Source organism: Hemicordylus capensis, chromosome 3 (assembly GCF_027244095.1).
Source record: "Hemicordylus capensis ecotype Gifberg chromosome 3, rHemCap1.1.pri, whole genome shotgun sequence".
Taxonomy (NCBI): Eukaryota; Metazoa; Chordata; class Lepidosauria; order Squamata; family Cordylidae; genus Hemicordylus; species Hemicordylus capensis.
In genome coordinates this window covers 99839466-99857745 of record NC_069659.1, presented here as the reverse complement: position 1 = coordinate 99857745, position 18280 = coordinate 99839466, and the positions used below count along the sequence as shown (strand labels likewise).

General features: G+C 41.3%; 1 protein-coding gene across 26 annotated transcripts in view; it reads right to left on the bottom strand.

Moving 5' to 3' along the window:
• CASK (calcium/calmodulin dependent serine protein kinase) overlaps positions 1-18280 on the bottom strand; it is a 402451-nt gene that overhangs the window by 293551 nt on the left and 90620 nt on the right. For 25 of the 26 annotated variants that reach the window (XM_053305461.1, XM_053305465.1, XM_053305452.1 and 22 more), the window contains exon 2: positions 11994-12106. The exons of the other annotated variant lie outside the window; for it this stretch is intronic. In XM_053305461.1, the coding sequence (XP_053161436.1) occupies positions 11994-12106 (113 nt within the window). The remainder of the gene's footprint in view (positions 1-11993; positions 12107-18280) is intronic. 26 annotated transcript variants of the gene reach the window in all.

Sequence of the window (18280 nt, the reverse complement as noted above, 5' to 3'; positions counted from 1 at the left end):
TGGATGGACCACTACCTGGTTAAGGTTGGTTTCATGGCCAGAATCCAGCCCTGCAGGGGTGGTGGACCTATTAGGATGGACTGCCAGAGAAGGCTGCTAGATCCAGTGGGATTCCAAACAGCCCTGGAGAGTTTTAGTATTGGTGCTGCCAGTGATTCTGTCAATGCTCTGGTGGGAATCTGGAATAGGGAACTCAGCAGGGCAGTAGACATGATCACACCTAAGAGTCCCTTCCGACCTGCTTTAAAAGTGGCCCTTTGGTAGACAGACGAGTTACAGGGGCTGAAGCAGAAAGGTAGGCAAACTGAATGCAAGTGAAGGAGAACTCTGTCGAATCTGACGCAACATAAGAGTCCATTTGAAGGTTTATATGGTGATGGTGCAGCAAAAAACTAATTTTGATCTGCACACATTGCACCTGCAGGTTCACATTCAGCAGAGTTATCCCAGGTTGTGAGGAGTTTAATTTAAGCTCCTTCTGTTTCGAATTAGTCCCTGGAGACTATGTTCTGCCATAACACTTTTAATGGGTTCTTCGCTGATAAAATCTCATTTTCAGGCTGACTTGGACTCCACTATTTCTGCAGAATCTATTAAAGGGGGTGTCCAGCAATCCCTCCTGCAGTATTATATTAGATCAGTTTCAATCTGTTATGCCTGAAGACACGGACAAGCTACTTGGGGTGGTGTGGCCTACCACTTGTTCTCTGGATCTTTTTCTGATTTGTCTGCTTCTATCTAGCAGGGAAATTGTTGGCCTAGTTAATGTCATTAACTCATTGCTGAGGGAGGGTAGGATGGTTCATTGTTTGAAGGAGGCAATGGTTAGACCGTTTCTTAAGAAGCCTTCCCTAGATCCCTCAGCAATTGATAGTTATAGGCAGTCTCCAACCTCCCATGGCTGGGCAAGGTGATTGAGAGAGTGGTGGCTAAGCAGCTCCAGGCGGTTTTGGAGGAAACCGATTATCTAGACCCATTTCAAACTGGCTTTAGAGCAGGCTACGGGGTTGAGACAGCCTTGATCTGCCTGATGGGTGACCTTTACCAGAGAGCTGACAGAGGGGGTGCAACTCTGTTGGTTCTTTTGGAACTCTTGGCAGTGTTCAATACCATCAACCATGGTATCCTTCTGGATCACCTGGGAGTTGGGGATAGGAGGTACTGTTCTGCAGTGGTTCCACTCCAATCTCTTCGGTAGATTCCAGATGGTGCAGCTTGGTAATGGTTGCTCTTTGAAACAGGGGCTATTATATGGAGTCCCTCAGGGCTCCATTCTGTCACCAATGCTTTTTAATATCTATATAAAACCACATCAGGAGATTTGGTTCATAGTGTTAACAGTATGCTGATGACACCCAAATCTATTTCTCCTTGTTGTTGTCATCATCAGGAAATGGAATCCATTCACTAAATGCCTACCTATAGGCAGTATTGGGCTGAATGAGCAACAACAAAGCAAAACGGAGGTGCTCATTGTGAGAGATTGGAATCTGAGGGATGAGTTAGAACTTCCTGTGCTGGATGGGATTACACCCCCCCCCCCCGAAGGAACAGGTACGCAGCTTGAGAGTGCTCTTGGATCCAGACCTCACTCTGCTATCTCCGATGGAGGCTATGGCCAGGAGCGCTTTCCATCAGCTTCGGCTGATTTGACAGCTGCGTCCATGCCTTGAAGAGAATGAACTTAAAACAGTAGTGCATCAGCCGTTAACCTCCAGGCTTGACTATTGCAATGCACTAAAATTGGTCCAAATTGGTCCACTTGCACATCAAACATTCATGCCTCCACCACCTTGCATTAGGGTGGATGACATCACCACAAACTATGTGTTTGAGGTGTCCCTACAACTTTACCAAATTAGGTCCAAATCAGTTCCACTTGTACCTCAAAGGTTCACATGTATGCCACCTTGAATCAGGGTAGATGACATCAGTACAAACTATGCCTGAGCTATCCCTATGTTTCCCTACACCTGTAGCAAAATTGGTTCAAATTGGGCAGGCAGTTCACAAGTTAGCCCAATTGTGCCTCAAATGTTCACGCATCTGCCATATTGAATTGGGGTGGATGACATCATCACAAACCAAGCCGTTGATGTGTCCCTTTGTGTCAGTCACTGCAACTCTATCAAATTTGGTTCAAATTGGTTAGGTGGTCTACAAGTAAGCCCTTGTGCCTGAAACGTTCAAGCGTCCATCTTGGATTGAGGTGGTGGCCATCATTACAAACTACATTGAGCTGCCCTATATGTCCCTACAACTGCACCCAACTTGGTTCATATTGGTCCAGGCATTGAGAAGTTGATAGTGGGGGACAGACACATGGACAGACACACGGACAGAATCTAGGGTGAGCTCATAATCCTACTGGAAAGTAGGCTAAAAAGCTGGAAATACTCCAGTTTTTGTAGGACAAATCCAAGCACATTAGTATCTTGGATGGGTATCCCATTGTCTAATGGCTATTTTTTAAAGATATAATACAAGTCTAACATCAAGTGGTCCCATAGAACAGTTATTTTCCTTTATTGGGATGATTCACAGCCCCAGAAGGCACAACTTGAGTGATTTAATATTTTAAAACCTTGTATTGCTTAAAGGAAATGGAAACAAGTTTGGATAATTAACAAACATCTCAAAATTGTTTCCTTTTTTCCAGGCATCGAATTTTATATTTTAAGATTTATTTTAAAATTCTATTTATTGGTTTTTTACCAAATATTTTGGGTTTTGTATCTAAAATACATTTGCTCAAGTATTTTGTATTCTGTATCTAAAATACTTTAAAGAAGTATTTTGCCCATCTTTGTCCTCACTGCACGTTGAGGTCATCTGGAGAGGTCCGTCTCTGGTTACCACCGGTACATGTGGTGGCGACTCAGAACCAGGCCTTCTCTGCAGCTGCTCCTGGGCTGTGGAATGCACTCCTGGCAGAAATTCGTAGTTTGGGGCCATTGTTGGCCTTCAAAAGAGCCCTGAAAACTTGTTTGGCCTGGCATTCCAAGGTTTTAAAATTGTTTTAAAATTGTTCTTAAATGTTTTTTAACTGGTTTTAAACCGCCCAGAGCCTTTTTATGGATAGGGTGGTATAGAAATATAATAAATAAATAATAATAAATAATTCTTTCAAGTGACATCATGAGTACTGATGTACCAGTTGAAAGCATGGTTGAATCTTTATGACATGCAAGAGGCACTGGGGTCAGAGGATATGACAACACTACTGCATATCATTCTCCCCATGCCCCATTGCTAGATACAGGAGTCAATGCATTAAATCGCTTTCCATCTTGGCTTCAACTACCTTTCCACCATCTTTTTATCTCCTGAATGTTGCTCCCTCAGAAGTATAGGTATTTATTTTATATTTTGTAATTGGCTGTTGCAAGCACAATGGATTCTGTCAACTATAGTGGCTGATGCAACTTTCCCAGAGCTAATGTTGAACAACAGGGAGGGGATGTATCAAATGGATTTAGACTTTCTGCAAATCTATCATGAAATTGATTACGTTGTCCAACTGTGCATGATCTCTCCTCATGTTGGCAGTTTGTGCCTCAGCAGTAACATCTTCCTGTTTGTGGAGCCCAAATTCTTCATACAATGAATTTGTTCTTCATACAGAACAAAATGCTTGTTCTCATGAAATGGCTCTGTGGCCATTCCAATTAGATAACTTGCAGCGTTAGCAGCGACTGTTCCAATGTCATGTCCACAGCGGATCTTAATCAATTCTTTCCTGTTCAACATGTGGACAGAGCCTCTTTTTTGAAGTCATTTTTAACGCCAGAGTGCAATTCCTCCATTTTCAGCATGTTTGTTTATTTAGTTATTTATCATTTTTATACTATCTTATATAAAATCCCAAGGTGGTTTACAATTTAAACCACAACACAACTAAAACCTAAAAATAATTTAATAACAAAGGCATCATGCAGTTCAACAAGCCATCTAGTATAGATCAGCTAACTAAAAACTAAGAGCAAGCTAGACATCTGAACAAGGCAATATGCAAACAAGTTATGATTGCCAGTGTGTATGCTGAGGGGAAACCTGTGATACTGTTGAATGAGTTTGATGTAGGTAAACTAGTATTGTGCTGTTTATCCATGTACACCTGACTTTTTCTTGAGAATTCCACATCTACATTGATAGAATTCTTCAGTAAAACATTCCTTTCTGAAAGATTGAAGCTCCTCAACTGTTTCAGAATGGATGCCATAACTAGAACAGAATTTATTGAATTGTAAGATTTCCATGGCTGCAGGTAGGAGAGGGTGTACTCTTTTATATCGGTTCTAGTGGGTACATGTTAGGAAGCCTTTTAGTGATCCTTCAACAAGCACTTCAGTTTTGGACAGATTTGGTTCCTCTAGATCTATGAACAAACTTTCCTATTGTCTTGCAATCTGTCAGGCAGATGTGAAATCCACCAAGCATTATGAGCATCTTGTCAGACTTGGGACTTCCATCTTCTTGTATTTTAAGTACACATTTTGTAATTGCTAAATGATATGTCACAATTATTTTTCATTGTTTCTGCAGTAACTTGTAGTGATGGGACTGGTTGATTTGTGGGAGATACACAACTTTCTTTGGGAAACTGCATCCACCAAAAGTCTGGAATTCCAATCTGCCCACATTGGAGTCCCCCTCTATCTTAAATGTCAGTGACATCATCTCCAAGTGTTCAGCAAAATGGAATGTTCATACTTGTCTGGATCTCAGATCTTCTGTCATCAACTGGTACAAATGTATTCCTTGATATTCTTGGCCTCTTTTTGTCTGGTTCCAGTTCCAAACCAGAAGCTGTGAAAGGCTCTTCTTGTTGCTGTTGAGGGCTTTGGCAAACTCTCAGCTCTTTCCTCTTCAAAGGAAAATGCAACATTTCTAAAACAGATACCAACTGTGTCATGGAGGGTCCCTTTTCCATTACTAGTGTCAACATTTTAGACTGTGAGCCTTTTAGGGACAGGGATCCATCTTTCTCTGTGTATGCCGCCCTGAGCCATTTTTGGAAGTGCGGTATAGAAATCGAATGAATGAATGAAAGAACATACAAATCAGGGTGAATAAAAATCAGTGACTAAAAAAATTGGATTTTTAAATTTAAATCACATTTTTAAAATAAAACGCTTTTTGAGGAAAAAATCTATTTACAGATAGTTTGCTATTTAAGATACATTATAGTTCAAAGGTTTTCATCATTAAATAAGGATTAGTTTTTAATTATGTAACATGAGGCTGTATATATATGAAATATTTAAATTTTTTGGTAAATGAATTCCATTAATCCATTCACAATGTCATGCTCTTCCAGAGGTTTCTGTAAGATTATTTGGGGCAACTTTTCTATCTAGAAGAGGACAAAAAATGAAACCTTCATCTGGTTGTAAATATTAAGATTATACCAGAAAGAACGAGTCTTTATGTAAAAAAAAAAAAAGATTTTAATCTACTCTTACTGATACTGATTTATATTGATTTGATTTAAATCAAATCCACCCTGATACAAATCACAATTATCCCTAGCAAATCCCATTACTAATTGTGGTGGTAATTTCATTCCCTCTGAAATGGTCTGCTGCTTATCAAGTGATGCATACTGTATGTGAGTTCAGTGTCTAATTCTTCAACACAGTTATTGCTGATAGCAACTAAGATGATTGAGAATATCAAGAACCTGCCTGCTGCCACTGACAGCAGATATGCATAGACAATATTTGAGAAAATGATGACTCCCTGGAGGCATTTCTTTTCGTGTGTCCTCTGCTTGGATTTGACCCACATAATAAATATGTAAAGAACTCAAGCAAAAGTTCAGGAACCCATGCTTTTCCTTTCATTATATCTTTTACTGTTAGATTAATAATCTAGTCCTCTTTTGAAGAAGCTTGCGTGGGATTCCCTCAGACTTAAGCAACTATAGGCTGTTTCCAACCTTCCGTGGTTGGGCAATGTAATTGAGAGGATGGTGGCCTCCCAACTCTAGGCAGTCTTGGATGAAACAGACTCATTTCAGACCAGCTTGTGGGTGGGCTATGGGGTGGAGACTACTTTGGTCGCCCCGATGGATGATCTCCAATTGGGAATTGACAGAGAAAGTGTGACTCTGTTGGTCCTTTTGGATCTCTTGACAGCTTTCGATACTATCAACCATAGTATCCTTCTGGAGCGTCTGAGGGGGTTGCGGGTGGGAAGCACTGCTTTGCAGTGGTTCCACTCTTACCTCTCAGGCACATTCCAGATGGTGTCCCTTGGAGACTGTTCTTCAAAATCTGAACTTTTGTACGGTGTCCCTCAGGGCTCCGTATTGTCTCCAGTGTTCTTTAACATCTACATGAAACCGCTGGGAGAAATCATCAGGAGATTTGGTGCAGGGTGTTATCAGTATGCTGATGACACCCAATTCATTTTCTACATGTCAAGATCTTCAGGAGAAGGCATAACCTCCCTAAATGCCTGCCTGGAGGCAGTGATGGGCTGGATGAGAGATAAGAAGCTGAATCTGAATCCAGATAAGATGGAAATACTTATTGTGCGTAGTTGGAAATCGGGAGGCGATATTGATCTTCCAGTTCTGGATGGGGTCACACTTCCCCAGAAGGAAGAGGAACACAGTCTGGGTGTGCTTCTGGATACAAACCTCTCCCTGGTGTCCCTAGGTTGAGGCAGTGGCCAGGAGGTGGCTTTTATCAGCTTCAGCTGATACATCAGCTGCATACATTTCTTGAGATAATTGACCTCAGAACAGTAGTGCATCTGCTGGCCACCTCCAGACTTGAATACTGCAATGCGCTCTATGTGGGGCTGCCTTTGTATGTAGTCCAGAAACTGCAGTTGGTCCAGAATGTGGCAGCTAGGTTGGTCTCTGGGTCATCTTGGAGAGACCATATTGCTCCTATCTTAAAAGATCTACACTGGTTGGCAATTAGGTTCTGGGCAAAATACAAAGTCTTGGTTATAACCTATAAAGTCCTAAACAGCTTGGGCCCTGAGTATTTAAGAGAATGTCTTATTCACTATGAGCCACACCGCCCATTGAGATCATCAGGAGAGGTTTGTCTGCAGTTGCCACCAGCTCATCTGGTGGCTACTCAGGGACAGGTCTTCTCCACTGCTGCTCCGAGGGTTTGGAACTGCATTTTCCTGCTGAAATGAGAGCCTCCCCATCTCTTACAACTTTTAAAAAGGCAGTCAAGACACATTTGTTCACCCAGGCTTTTAATTAGATACTGTTTTAATTGTGTTTTTAATAATTCTAACATTTTAAATTTTAAATTGTTGTAATGTTTTAACCTTTTTATTTGTTGTTTTTGTTGTTTTGTTGTAAACCACCCAGAGACTTGCGTTTTGGGTGGTATACAAATGTGTGTGTTAGCTAGATAGATAGATAGGATGATAAAGATGTCTTGGAAATGATGCAGACCATACTGAAGAGGAAGACTAAATCACCTTTGTGTTATTTTATTGATTCTATGTACCATTATATTATACGGTTACCTGAGTGACTTGGGATTGAAGTATGAGAGTAGAAGCAGAAGTTTGTGTTGAGGCTTTTTGAGGGTTGTATGTTAGCTGTCAGTATTTTCATAACTGACAAAAATAAATAAAAAATATTTATTCCTGAACCCAAAGAAACAAAAAAATCAATTTATTTAAAATATTCATAGCCCACCTCTCCAGTGCAATACTGCTCAGGGCAGCTCACAAAATTAGTAAAACAGATTTTTAAAAACCCAGTTAAAACCAAATTTAAAGTTGAAAGTTATGAAGTCCACCAGGTATAAGCTGCATTTGATTTCATTGCTAAAATAATTCATAATTTCAGAAATGATGTTCATATTTCCAGTTCAGTACAGTGGAAATTGTTAAGGTTCTGGGCACATTAAATGGGTTTTTTGAGATTGGCTGCACATAAAGCAGTCAGGTTACATATTTTAAATGCAGGAAGGTCATCTCTACCAAATAGTATTAGTTTTAGTCATGTAACTTATGACATAATTATTGGCCCCCATTATCCCTTTTTGGAGTGAACTGAAAGGAGTTATACCACAAAACCAGTAAGATTGGACAGTTTGGCATTATGTACAATCTTCTTCAACAGATACTGCGTGTTTCATCCATGTACCTTATGACGTAATTAATGGACCCAAGAAACGCATTTGGGGGCTTACCACACCCTAAGAGCCCCAGTGGCCACTCCTAAGACTGGCAGTTTTGGAAATGCCAGAACTAGTTTGACAAGTCTAGATAGCCCAATCCTGTGAACTTTATACCGCAGGTATTTTGACACAGGCTTTTGGACTATGAAGTATTTCTTTGAGAGGATAAGAAAGTCTAGATGAAGAGTTGGACCTTGCTCACCTGATGAAATGCTGATAATGGACACTAGAGTCAACTTTGTCCTGTTCTCCTAGGCAAAAGAGGCACTGATTGTGGGTAAAGACTCCTGAGGAAACTTTGCATTCATGGGATAAGGGGACAAGTACATGTGTGAATTGCTAACTGGTTGAAGTACAGGAAACAGCGGGTAGGTATAAATGGAGAGTTTTCACAATGGAGAGAAGTAAGAAGTGGGGTTCCCCAGGGATCTGTACTGGGACCGGTGCTTTTTAATTTATTCATAAATAATCTAGAAGTAGGGGTAAGGAGTAAGGTGGCCAAATTTGCAGATGATACCAAATTCTTTCGGGTAGTGAAATCCAAAATGGATTGTGAGGAGCTCCAAAAGGATCTCTCCAAACTAGGAGAGTGGGCGACAAAGTGGCAAATGTGGTTCACTGTTGGCAAGTGTAAAGTGATGCACATTGGGATGAAAAACTCCAACTTCAAGTATACGCTGATGGGATCTGAGCTGTCAGTGACTGACCAGGAGAGGGATCTTGGAATCGTGGTGGACAGCTCGTTGAAAGTGCCAACTCAATGTGAGGAAGCTGTGAAAAAGGCCAATTCCATGCTAGGGATCATTAGGAAGGGGATTGAAAACAAAACGGCTAATATTATAATGCCCTTATACAAAACTATGGTGCAACCACACATGGAGTACTGCATAGAATTCTGGTCACCACATCTAAAAAAGGACATTGCATAACTGGAAAAGGTGCAGAAGAGGGCAACCAAGATGATCAGGGGCCTAGAGCACCTTTGTTATGAGGCAAGGCTACAACACCTGGGGCTATTTAGTTTAGAAAAAAAGACGACTGCAGGTGTCTATAAAATCATGCATGGTGTGGAGAAAGTGGATAGAGATAAATGCTGCTCCCTCTCACATCACACTAGAACCAGGGGTCATCTCATGAAATTGATTGCTGGGAAATTTAGGACCAACAAACGGAAGTACTTTTTCATACAACACATAATCAACTTGTGGAATTCTCTGCCACAAGATATGGTGATACCCAACAATCTGGATGGCTTTAAGAGGGGTTTGGATAACTTCATGGAGGAGAGATCTATCATCAGCTACTAGTCAGAGGGCTATAGGCCACCTCCAGCCTCAGAGGCAGGATGCCTTTGAGTACCAGTTGCAGGGGAGTAACAGCAGGAGAGAGGGCATGCCCTCAACTCCTGCCTGTGGCTTCCAGCAGCATCTGGTAGGCCACTGTGTGAAATAGCATGCTGGACTAGATGGGCCTTGGGTTCATCCAGCAGGGCTGTTCTTATTCTCTCCCCCACCTCGCACATACACACACAAGTCTTGCATTTCTTGAAAATGCGAAGAGCCACAAGCCTACAGTCGAGATAGAGCAGAGGAAAAATGGGGAAGGGGTGATTGTTACAGAGGAAAACAAAATAGCAAAAAATAAACAAGAAATATGGAGAGCTAATAAAAGGGAAATAATAAAGAAGGATAAAAGGAAATAATTTTTGTAAAGTTGATTGAGACTAAACCTGTTTGACTGCAAGGCCAGAACACAAGGAAGGGGTTCCTTCTAGCGGGTTAGTTGACTGTTGGGCAGTCAAATAACTGAGAGAATAGGTGCTGGCCACGTGCAACTGGACATACACTATCACTCACAGGGATGTGGCTCATGCCAAACGCTCTTGAAACTGAACTCTGGAAAAAACAAAATAAAAGATGCTCTGCACAGGAACAGAGCCCACCATTGTGAATTCACCAAGACCACAAAGAAGAACCTATGCACACAGATTTGTAACTCACTCTTCATCTGAAAGCAACAGATATTCTGTACATATTCTTAGAAGATAAAATTTGTTGTGCTGCCTGTATCAGATCCCAGACATTTTCACTGAAGGTATTGTGAGTAAGCTGGAACTCAATTTCAAATACAGCCCTGAGCCTAAACTACTAGGGCAAGTCAGCCTTTACTCATGTGTTTAATCATCTTTTAGAACCACATAAATACTTGGCTAAGAGTTCTTGCTAAACATAAAATGTCATTAAGATTCTACTGTTCCACTTCTTGTGGTTCTTTCTTCAAAGACTCTGTTTTTGACAAGAATGTTGCAAGGAGAGAAAGAACAATTTAAAAACCATAAAAAGCACCATATGGAGTCAACTTAAAAGGAGTTAAATACTTAATGTATTAACATATGATTAAAGAGTCACACAGGGTTGATACATATGAATAACCACTACATGGGGAGTTGTATCTGCATCAGCCTGTCAACCACCAGAGAAACCTCCTACAACTAAGCAGTACAACACACAAAGCTGCACAGTAACAAAATGCTTCTCCAGGCATAAAACAGTTGCAGACAACACATCCCACCTTTTGAAAGCAGCTACCAAGGGAAGTAAATTAAAAGTTGCCTGCACATGGCCACTTCAGGTGCTTCAGCCTTTTCAAATGCTTGGCTGAATATCATTTGTATGCTCCTAATTAACATATTTCCTTTTCTAATCTTCCACATTATAGTATTAAAGATTCAAATAAATGAAAGAATACATTTTATTCATAAAGTAAGAACGTAAGGCCCAAACTACACACAGTGTTAAATGCATCTCTGACCTCAACGTGCTTTAATTTTCTTGAGTAAATAGTCAATAAATCAGGAGGGTCACAGACCACAGAGAGATTGTAATGGGCGAGGGGAGGTGGGACTGCTCCAAATGGGTTATGCAGGAAGGCCTTAACTCTATCCCTTGCCACAATCCCAGTCTGATGCCCCCATACATCCTATTTGCCAAGCTCTCACTGCCACCAATAAGAAAATTAGAAAATATACTTATAATTAAAAGCTGCCTTTTTTCAGCAACAGACCAGCACAGTTACTCTTCTGGAAGAGAAACTACAGTATTATTGTATATTTAAAATATTTTTCTCTCCAGCTTATCTGTGAATAGAAGTTTTATATTTAATTTTGATTGCCTGTGCGAAACTCTTATCTATAAAAGCCAGTTACTGCAGCCATCCAAACCCTGCCTTCCAGTTCTGCTATCTACTGCTTGTGCAAGAAGGGATGGGCACAGTTTTCCTAATTCACCCTTCCCTCTCCAGTCTGCTGCACTGAAAATCTGTTCCTCATGTTTCCCCAACCCTCAGGGTGTGTGTGTGTGTATGTACACACACGTGTGCACGCAGGGGACTAGTGGGGAAAATGGAAAATCAGTGCAAATTGCACTCCTTTCCCACACGCTCTAAAGAGCACTCGTGCAAGGCAGGGTTTGGATACAAGCCTATGTATTTGGTTATGTAAAACAGCACTTATAATTTTTAATTACGTTCATTGTCAGTGGGTGACATTATGACTAAATTTACTCAAGCAAATTCTATTGAAATGAAACAGAAAAGTTAGAAATGCTAACTTGGGATCTCCTTGAGCAAATATAGTCAGGATGTCAGGTAGTGTTCATACCTCACTTTAAGAGATCTTCTGAAGAGTCATAAAGTCTTGAAACAAAGACTTCAGACAAAGGACATTTCTTTGGTAGAGAATGCAATAAATATTGGGCCACATAAAGAAATAACAAGAGTGTATCAGATATCTGATACACTACAACCCCCCAAAGAGTCACCAACTTTTACCTTCCGTACTTAATCCTGGACTTGAAGTGAATTTTGCTACATCGACAATCTTTACAGCAAACTGTTGCCCAGTCTCTCTGTTGATACATCGCCGCACAACACTGAATGGACCCCTAGAAAGGAACACACCACTTATTTAATTGATTTAAATTCCAAAACAACCTTTTCTTGTCTTCACATACAATTTTATTATCTGTTCATAATTTGAAAAGATTTGCAGAAAAAATGTGAGGAAAAGGTCATCATGTTGAATATTATGGTTATCAAATCTGTTTGACAGTCTTTGTTAAAAGACATATTTATAAAACTTGTGAATGGTGTGAGAAGTCAGTAAAAGTTTCAGTTACTACCTTGTCTGGCTCCAGCATACAATAGTGGAAAGATTTAAACACTAAAGAATTTGCACTACCACCAGAATAAAAAGACAACTGGGGGAAAAATCTGCAGGGTTTTTTTTTAAAAAGCATCTATGGATATATTTGAGTATTTTCTGCAATAAACATACATATTTATTTATCCAAGTTTTAAAGTACACCTTTTTCTGGCAAAGGGGTAGTCACATATTAAGACAATGCACAGCAGAGAGAATATTCTCAACAACTGCCTAGAACAAGTATTTCTGTTATAAATGAAGCAAGAATGCAATCCTTTTTGAAAAATTATATACCCTTTCTCTCCCAAAAGCCTCTCTCTTCCAAGAGTAGGCTAAAGCAAGGCAGGGGCATATAGTCTTCCCTTTTACAATTACAACACATTTTCTCAAAACAGTTTCAAACCATCTAGAGATTTCAGTAGGGGGTGGTATACAAATTTAGTAAATAATTAAAATAAATCAACATGTTATATATGTTCTCCTAGGGGTATGCGAAACACAGGAAGGGGCTATAGTATGGGAGTGGGAGGGAAAATAAATCCATCAAGGCGTATGGAAAGAAGAGTACCTGGGTTTCTTTGCTGCTTGTTCTCTACCGCTGATTACTAGATGCAAGCAACAAGATCTGGGGAAGGAATGTTGTCCAATAGTTGGGGAGAAGGGAAGTAGGAAGCCTGTCTAGTTGGGGAGGATAGAGGTAGGAAGCCAGGGGAATACAGGCCAATGATTGGCCAATAGCTGTGGGAGGGTGGTCTTGATTGGGCAGAAGGTGGATGCTAGGGTTGGACACAGCTGATGAGGCAGACAAAAGACAATGCTGAATCCTGCGCTTGTGCCATGTGCCTGAATGAGATATGTTTTTGCTGTAAAGAGTACACATAGGGACTGATTCAGTAACAACTATGAGTCATTGCTACCTTGTTGAAAGCTTTAAGGGACTATAAAAATTCAGAAAGAAAGCTGCTCTTCTATACTTTGATATTCAATACCAACCTAAGAGGAATTGCAATTCGCAAATGCAGATCTCAATTGTCTCTGAATGCTGATCAAACATATTCATAGCATATCAATATGAAAGGCAAGGAGAGTTTTTCAACTCTCATTCTATAGATGGTTGTTGAGGAGTTGGTTTCTTGATGTAAGTCACACTTACTAAACTAGCATCAATACTTAAAATGTGCTCACTGAAAACTAAATGATCTGCAGTCTTCCCTCGAAACTACAGTAATCCTTAGCCAAATGTGAAGGTTCCATTCCAGGAAAACCTCGCGGTTGGTGAATTGACGGTAGACAAGCCAATGAAATAAATGGCAAACAGGGGTGAGGGGAACTGCGGTCACAAAGAGACCCCAAAATACAGTAAAAATAGGAAAAAATCCCCCCAAATCCCCAGGAGTGAGTAAGAGGAAGGACACCCCCCAAAAAATGACCCCCATGCCCCAAAACATCCCCGACCCCACAAAATCATGAAACCACCCCCGCCCCATCTCGCCAAACTGCAGATACTAAGGTTGCGGTTGTTGAGACTTGCCACAATTTCCCGGATGCAGATACACAAAACTGTGATTGGGAAACTTGTGGTTGGCAAGGGAAGATTGTACAAGTACTGGTTCAGAAATGTCCTGGCAGCAGCTTTAATAAAGAGGGATCAAGGATTTTTCTAGTGTGGGTCTTGTTTTTTCATCTGAGAGGAGCTGAGGGGTTTTGTGAGGGAGGAAAAGTCTGAGAAAGACCTTTCTATTAGAGTGGAGTTCAACTAAACTACTGCGGTCACTTTAAAACCACCCCCCCTTGAGTTGGGGGGATGGGTTAATATTCTGCAGAAGTTCAGCCAGCGCTCTAGAAAGGGTTTTTTCCCCTGCTGCAGTTCCCCTGGAGATCAATGTCAGTTACTGATAGCCAACATACACACTGCTATCCACTCATGGCTAACTCATAACTCAAAAAGTCCCAAATGAAGGTAGAGAGCAAGATATGGCCAGAGGTGCTTTCTATCAGCTCTGGCTGATATGCCAGCTGCGCCCATTTCTCGAGATCAACGACCTCAAAACAGTGGTACAACTGCTGGTAACCTCCAAACTTGACTTCTGTAATGCGCTCTACATGGGGCTGCCTTTGTACCTGGTCCGGAAACTTCAGTTGGTTCAGAACGCGGCAGCCAGGTTGGTTTCTGGGTCATCTCGAAGAGACCATGTTACTCCTTTACTGATGGAGTTACACTGGCTGCCAATAGGTTTCCGGACAAAATACAAAGTGCTAGTTATAACTTACAAAGCCCTAAACGGCTTAGGCCCTGGGTATTTAAGAGAGTGTCTTCTTCATTACAAGCCCCACTGCCCATTGAGGTCATTTGAGGAGGTTCGTCTCCAGTTACCGCCAACTCGTTTGGTGGCTATACAGAGATGGGCCTTCTTGGTCGCTGCCCCGAGATTGTGGAACATGCTCCCTGCTGAGATTCGATCCCCCCCATCTCTGGCAATTTTCAAAAAACACCTGAAAACCCATCTTCTCGCCCAAGCTTTCTCAGCTTCCTATTATTTTTGGGTTTTAATTTCTGGTTATTTTTAAATTTTTAAATTGTTTTTAAATGTGTCAAGCTAGTACTGTACAGGAGAACCCCATTCCTCATGTGGGTTCTGTTCCTCACCTACTACCACGAGTAATGGAACTGTGAATAATGAAATATTAGGGCTATGGGAAATGGGGGGTTAGATTCCAAGGTGGAGGGGAAAGTTGGGAAAAGCCCCCAAACTGCCCCTAAGTGGCCTCAAAATTACTGTGGTGTGCTCCATAGGTCCCCCATGTGCCCAGGCATACCCTCCAAAGGACGAAATGGCCCCCCAAATCACAAAAGTAGTCCCTTTGTTTTCTTCAGGAAATGAGCCAGAAAATGGTTCCTCCTGTATCCTCCTCTCTCCTGAAGACAAAATGGTGGCTGGAAATGACCTCCACAGTCACTTCCGGCCTTCTAGATACCACGGATACATAGGTTTTAACCCATTGATATCCATGGATAATGGAAATGGGTGTCTATTAGACACCTGCGGATATGCGGAACTGCGAATAGCAGTTCCACAAATAATGAGGTTCTCCTGTATGCAGCACTGGGCACAGAATTCAATACCCTGACAATCTAAGGCTTTGTTACAAACTCCTGTGAGTGCAAACCTGCTCTTGAAAGGTGCTACAGAAATTTCAGGCCAGGTTGCTTGTGGTTCCCTGTGACAAACAGAATCAGAATTATGCAAAGAACATGTGGATTTGTTTAACCCATATTTATACAAGGGTTGTTATTGTTGTTTTGGGGGGCACACTGGACAACTGACCCATCAAATATTCTCAAGTATTCTATGAAACCCAAGAATTACACTGTGTATGTGGCAGCTAACCTTTACAATTACCTTTAAAACTGACTTAATTTTGGTAAAGTTATGGTATATTTTTAAAGTATAACCGTAGATTGCAACAATACAATACAAAACATAAAACTGACTTTTTAAAATAGTTTTCACTTTGAAATTAAGCAGCAACAAAAGTGCCTAAACACACACACACACACACAACATCTTTGTAACTCTAAATTGATCCAAGTGTTCCAGGATAAGAGTTAAAGAGGAAAATTTTCAATGAATTGTTCACCTGTACAGAAATCCAAGAACTAAATCAAACCTGAACCCTAAAACCAGTTCACAGTCAGAAGCAGGACTTCATAAAGTGTATAAGACACTACTACTGATTTGGCAGGCACCTTGCATATGTCATGATATCTCATGGGCTTCTAGGATCATTCAGAGCCTTAGAGGCATTTTTTCAGTTAAAGATGAGAGGGTCACCAGCAGTGTTCCCACTAATTTTTTTCATCTGTGTGCGGAATGAGTTTTGTTCTGGGCGGCAGTATCAAGACAATGTGTGCGCATGTGCATTCATGGGGCCTTCCTGATTCAGCCTGAGCAGGATCTAAAATTAACTGAGTTAGCATCAAAAAACTTGTGAGTGCATGTACATGTGCATACCTTAGGGAACACTGGTCAGCAGACAGTTGGGAGGAATGTGAGAGCTGTCTTGGGCCTGGCCAGCACTGTGGGAGTGGGTCAGACCACAGAAATCCTTTCCAGTTGTGTGGCACCTGTCAGTATTAAGCTGACAGAATGCCTCAGAAGCTTCTATGTTGTTAGAAAATAGATATGGGTGCCCTATCATTTCATGCCTGCCAAGTGTTTCAGCCTAGAGAACTACATCATCCCTGCAAAGGTGCACAGGGCCAGATATCATGGGCAGAGATCCAGTCTCCAAGCACTTGGTCAAGGAGGATCTTGACTCTCCCTTCTGAAGAAGCTGTCCATCCCTGAACTAAAGTTTCAAAGTTACATTTAATCAGCGTTCAGACACTGAAGAGCTTAAAGTCAGTGTGAATGTTTCCATCCATTTCAGCAGGGTCAGAATTCATGCCAACCCAAGATCACAGGGTCTCTACACACGCACACACATACATTACATGCATGTCTATGTAAAAAAAGCACACAGTGTCTAGGAAGAAACAGGACCGGACAATTTAACGGGAGCAAGAATGGGTACTTAACCATTTCACCAACTACTTTAAATCACAATTACTTTTTCTCCAGTGGGGCTCCAAATGCATGCCCTTATAAGTGCACCTATAAAATGCCATGGTAGGAAAACTGCTGAAGGAGAGTCACAAAGAGCCATGGTTAGTAAGGTTGCACAATTATTCAGAGGACTATTTGGCCCTGAATCAAACAGGCCCCAAATGGAGCCAGTTTGACCTAAAATGGAACACTGTCCACTGTGAGCCTAATAGTGCCAAACAGGTCTTCAAAGCCTCCCTCAATCCTGTAATTATCAGATGGGTTTGGAATTGGATAATCTTTTTTTATCCTGGTGGTATGGGAGAAGCAGCCATTCTCTGAAAGGTTATGATTCCCAGGAGCACCAGTGCCAGTCCCAGGACTGCCCAAGATCAAGAATAAAGTGGCTTCCAAATGTCCTTTAAGATGGTTAAAAACCTATACTCAGCAACAGCTGCTACTCCCTTGTTACTAGAAACAAAAAAGATTATGAAAAGGCCCATTTGCTAAGTACAGGGGTTGGAGATGTACTTTGGGTGGCTGATGCTTTGGCCACAAATTGAAACAATTATTTGATTAGTGGCTGAACTGAACAGGCCCAGCCATCTGAACCACCAAAGTAGCCTCTGAATCCAAATATGGGCTGCTTCACACTATTCTACTAGTTACTATTAACAGGGTGGGAAGAAATGCAATACATAAAGCTTATACTTGGTCTCAGCAGATTAACAGACAATACAAAGATGTTTCAGACAATATATTCACTGCATACCAATGTCATTCTGCTCAACATGTATTTTAGTAGTAGTACAATCTTCAGTGCTTATACTCAGTCATCTCACAGTGGTTACCAACCAGGGTTCCTCAGATGTTGCTGAATTACAACTCCCAGCATCCCCAGCCATAATAAATTACAGCTGGGGATGCTGGGAGTTGTAGTTCAGCAACATCAGTGAGGAACCCTGGTTGGGAACCACTGATATAGGAAAAGGAATAGCAAGAATTAACAATCAGGAATTCGACCACTTATATAAAAATATCTTCAACCTTCGTGCCATTTTTATCCCAATAGAAAGCACCTCTGCCCACCATCTCAACCTGGGAGAGTTTTGGATCCAGAAGCACTCCCAGACTGCACACCTGCTCCTTCTGGCAAAGTGTGATCCAATCCAGAACCAGCGGATTTCAGTTTATCCTTCATCCAGCCCATTACCTCCTCGAGGGGGGCATTTAGGAAGGTTATGCCTTCTCCTGATGAGGTTTGACATGGAGAAATAGGTTTCGGTGTCATCAGCATACTAGCAACACCCTGCACCAAATCCCCTGAT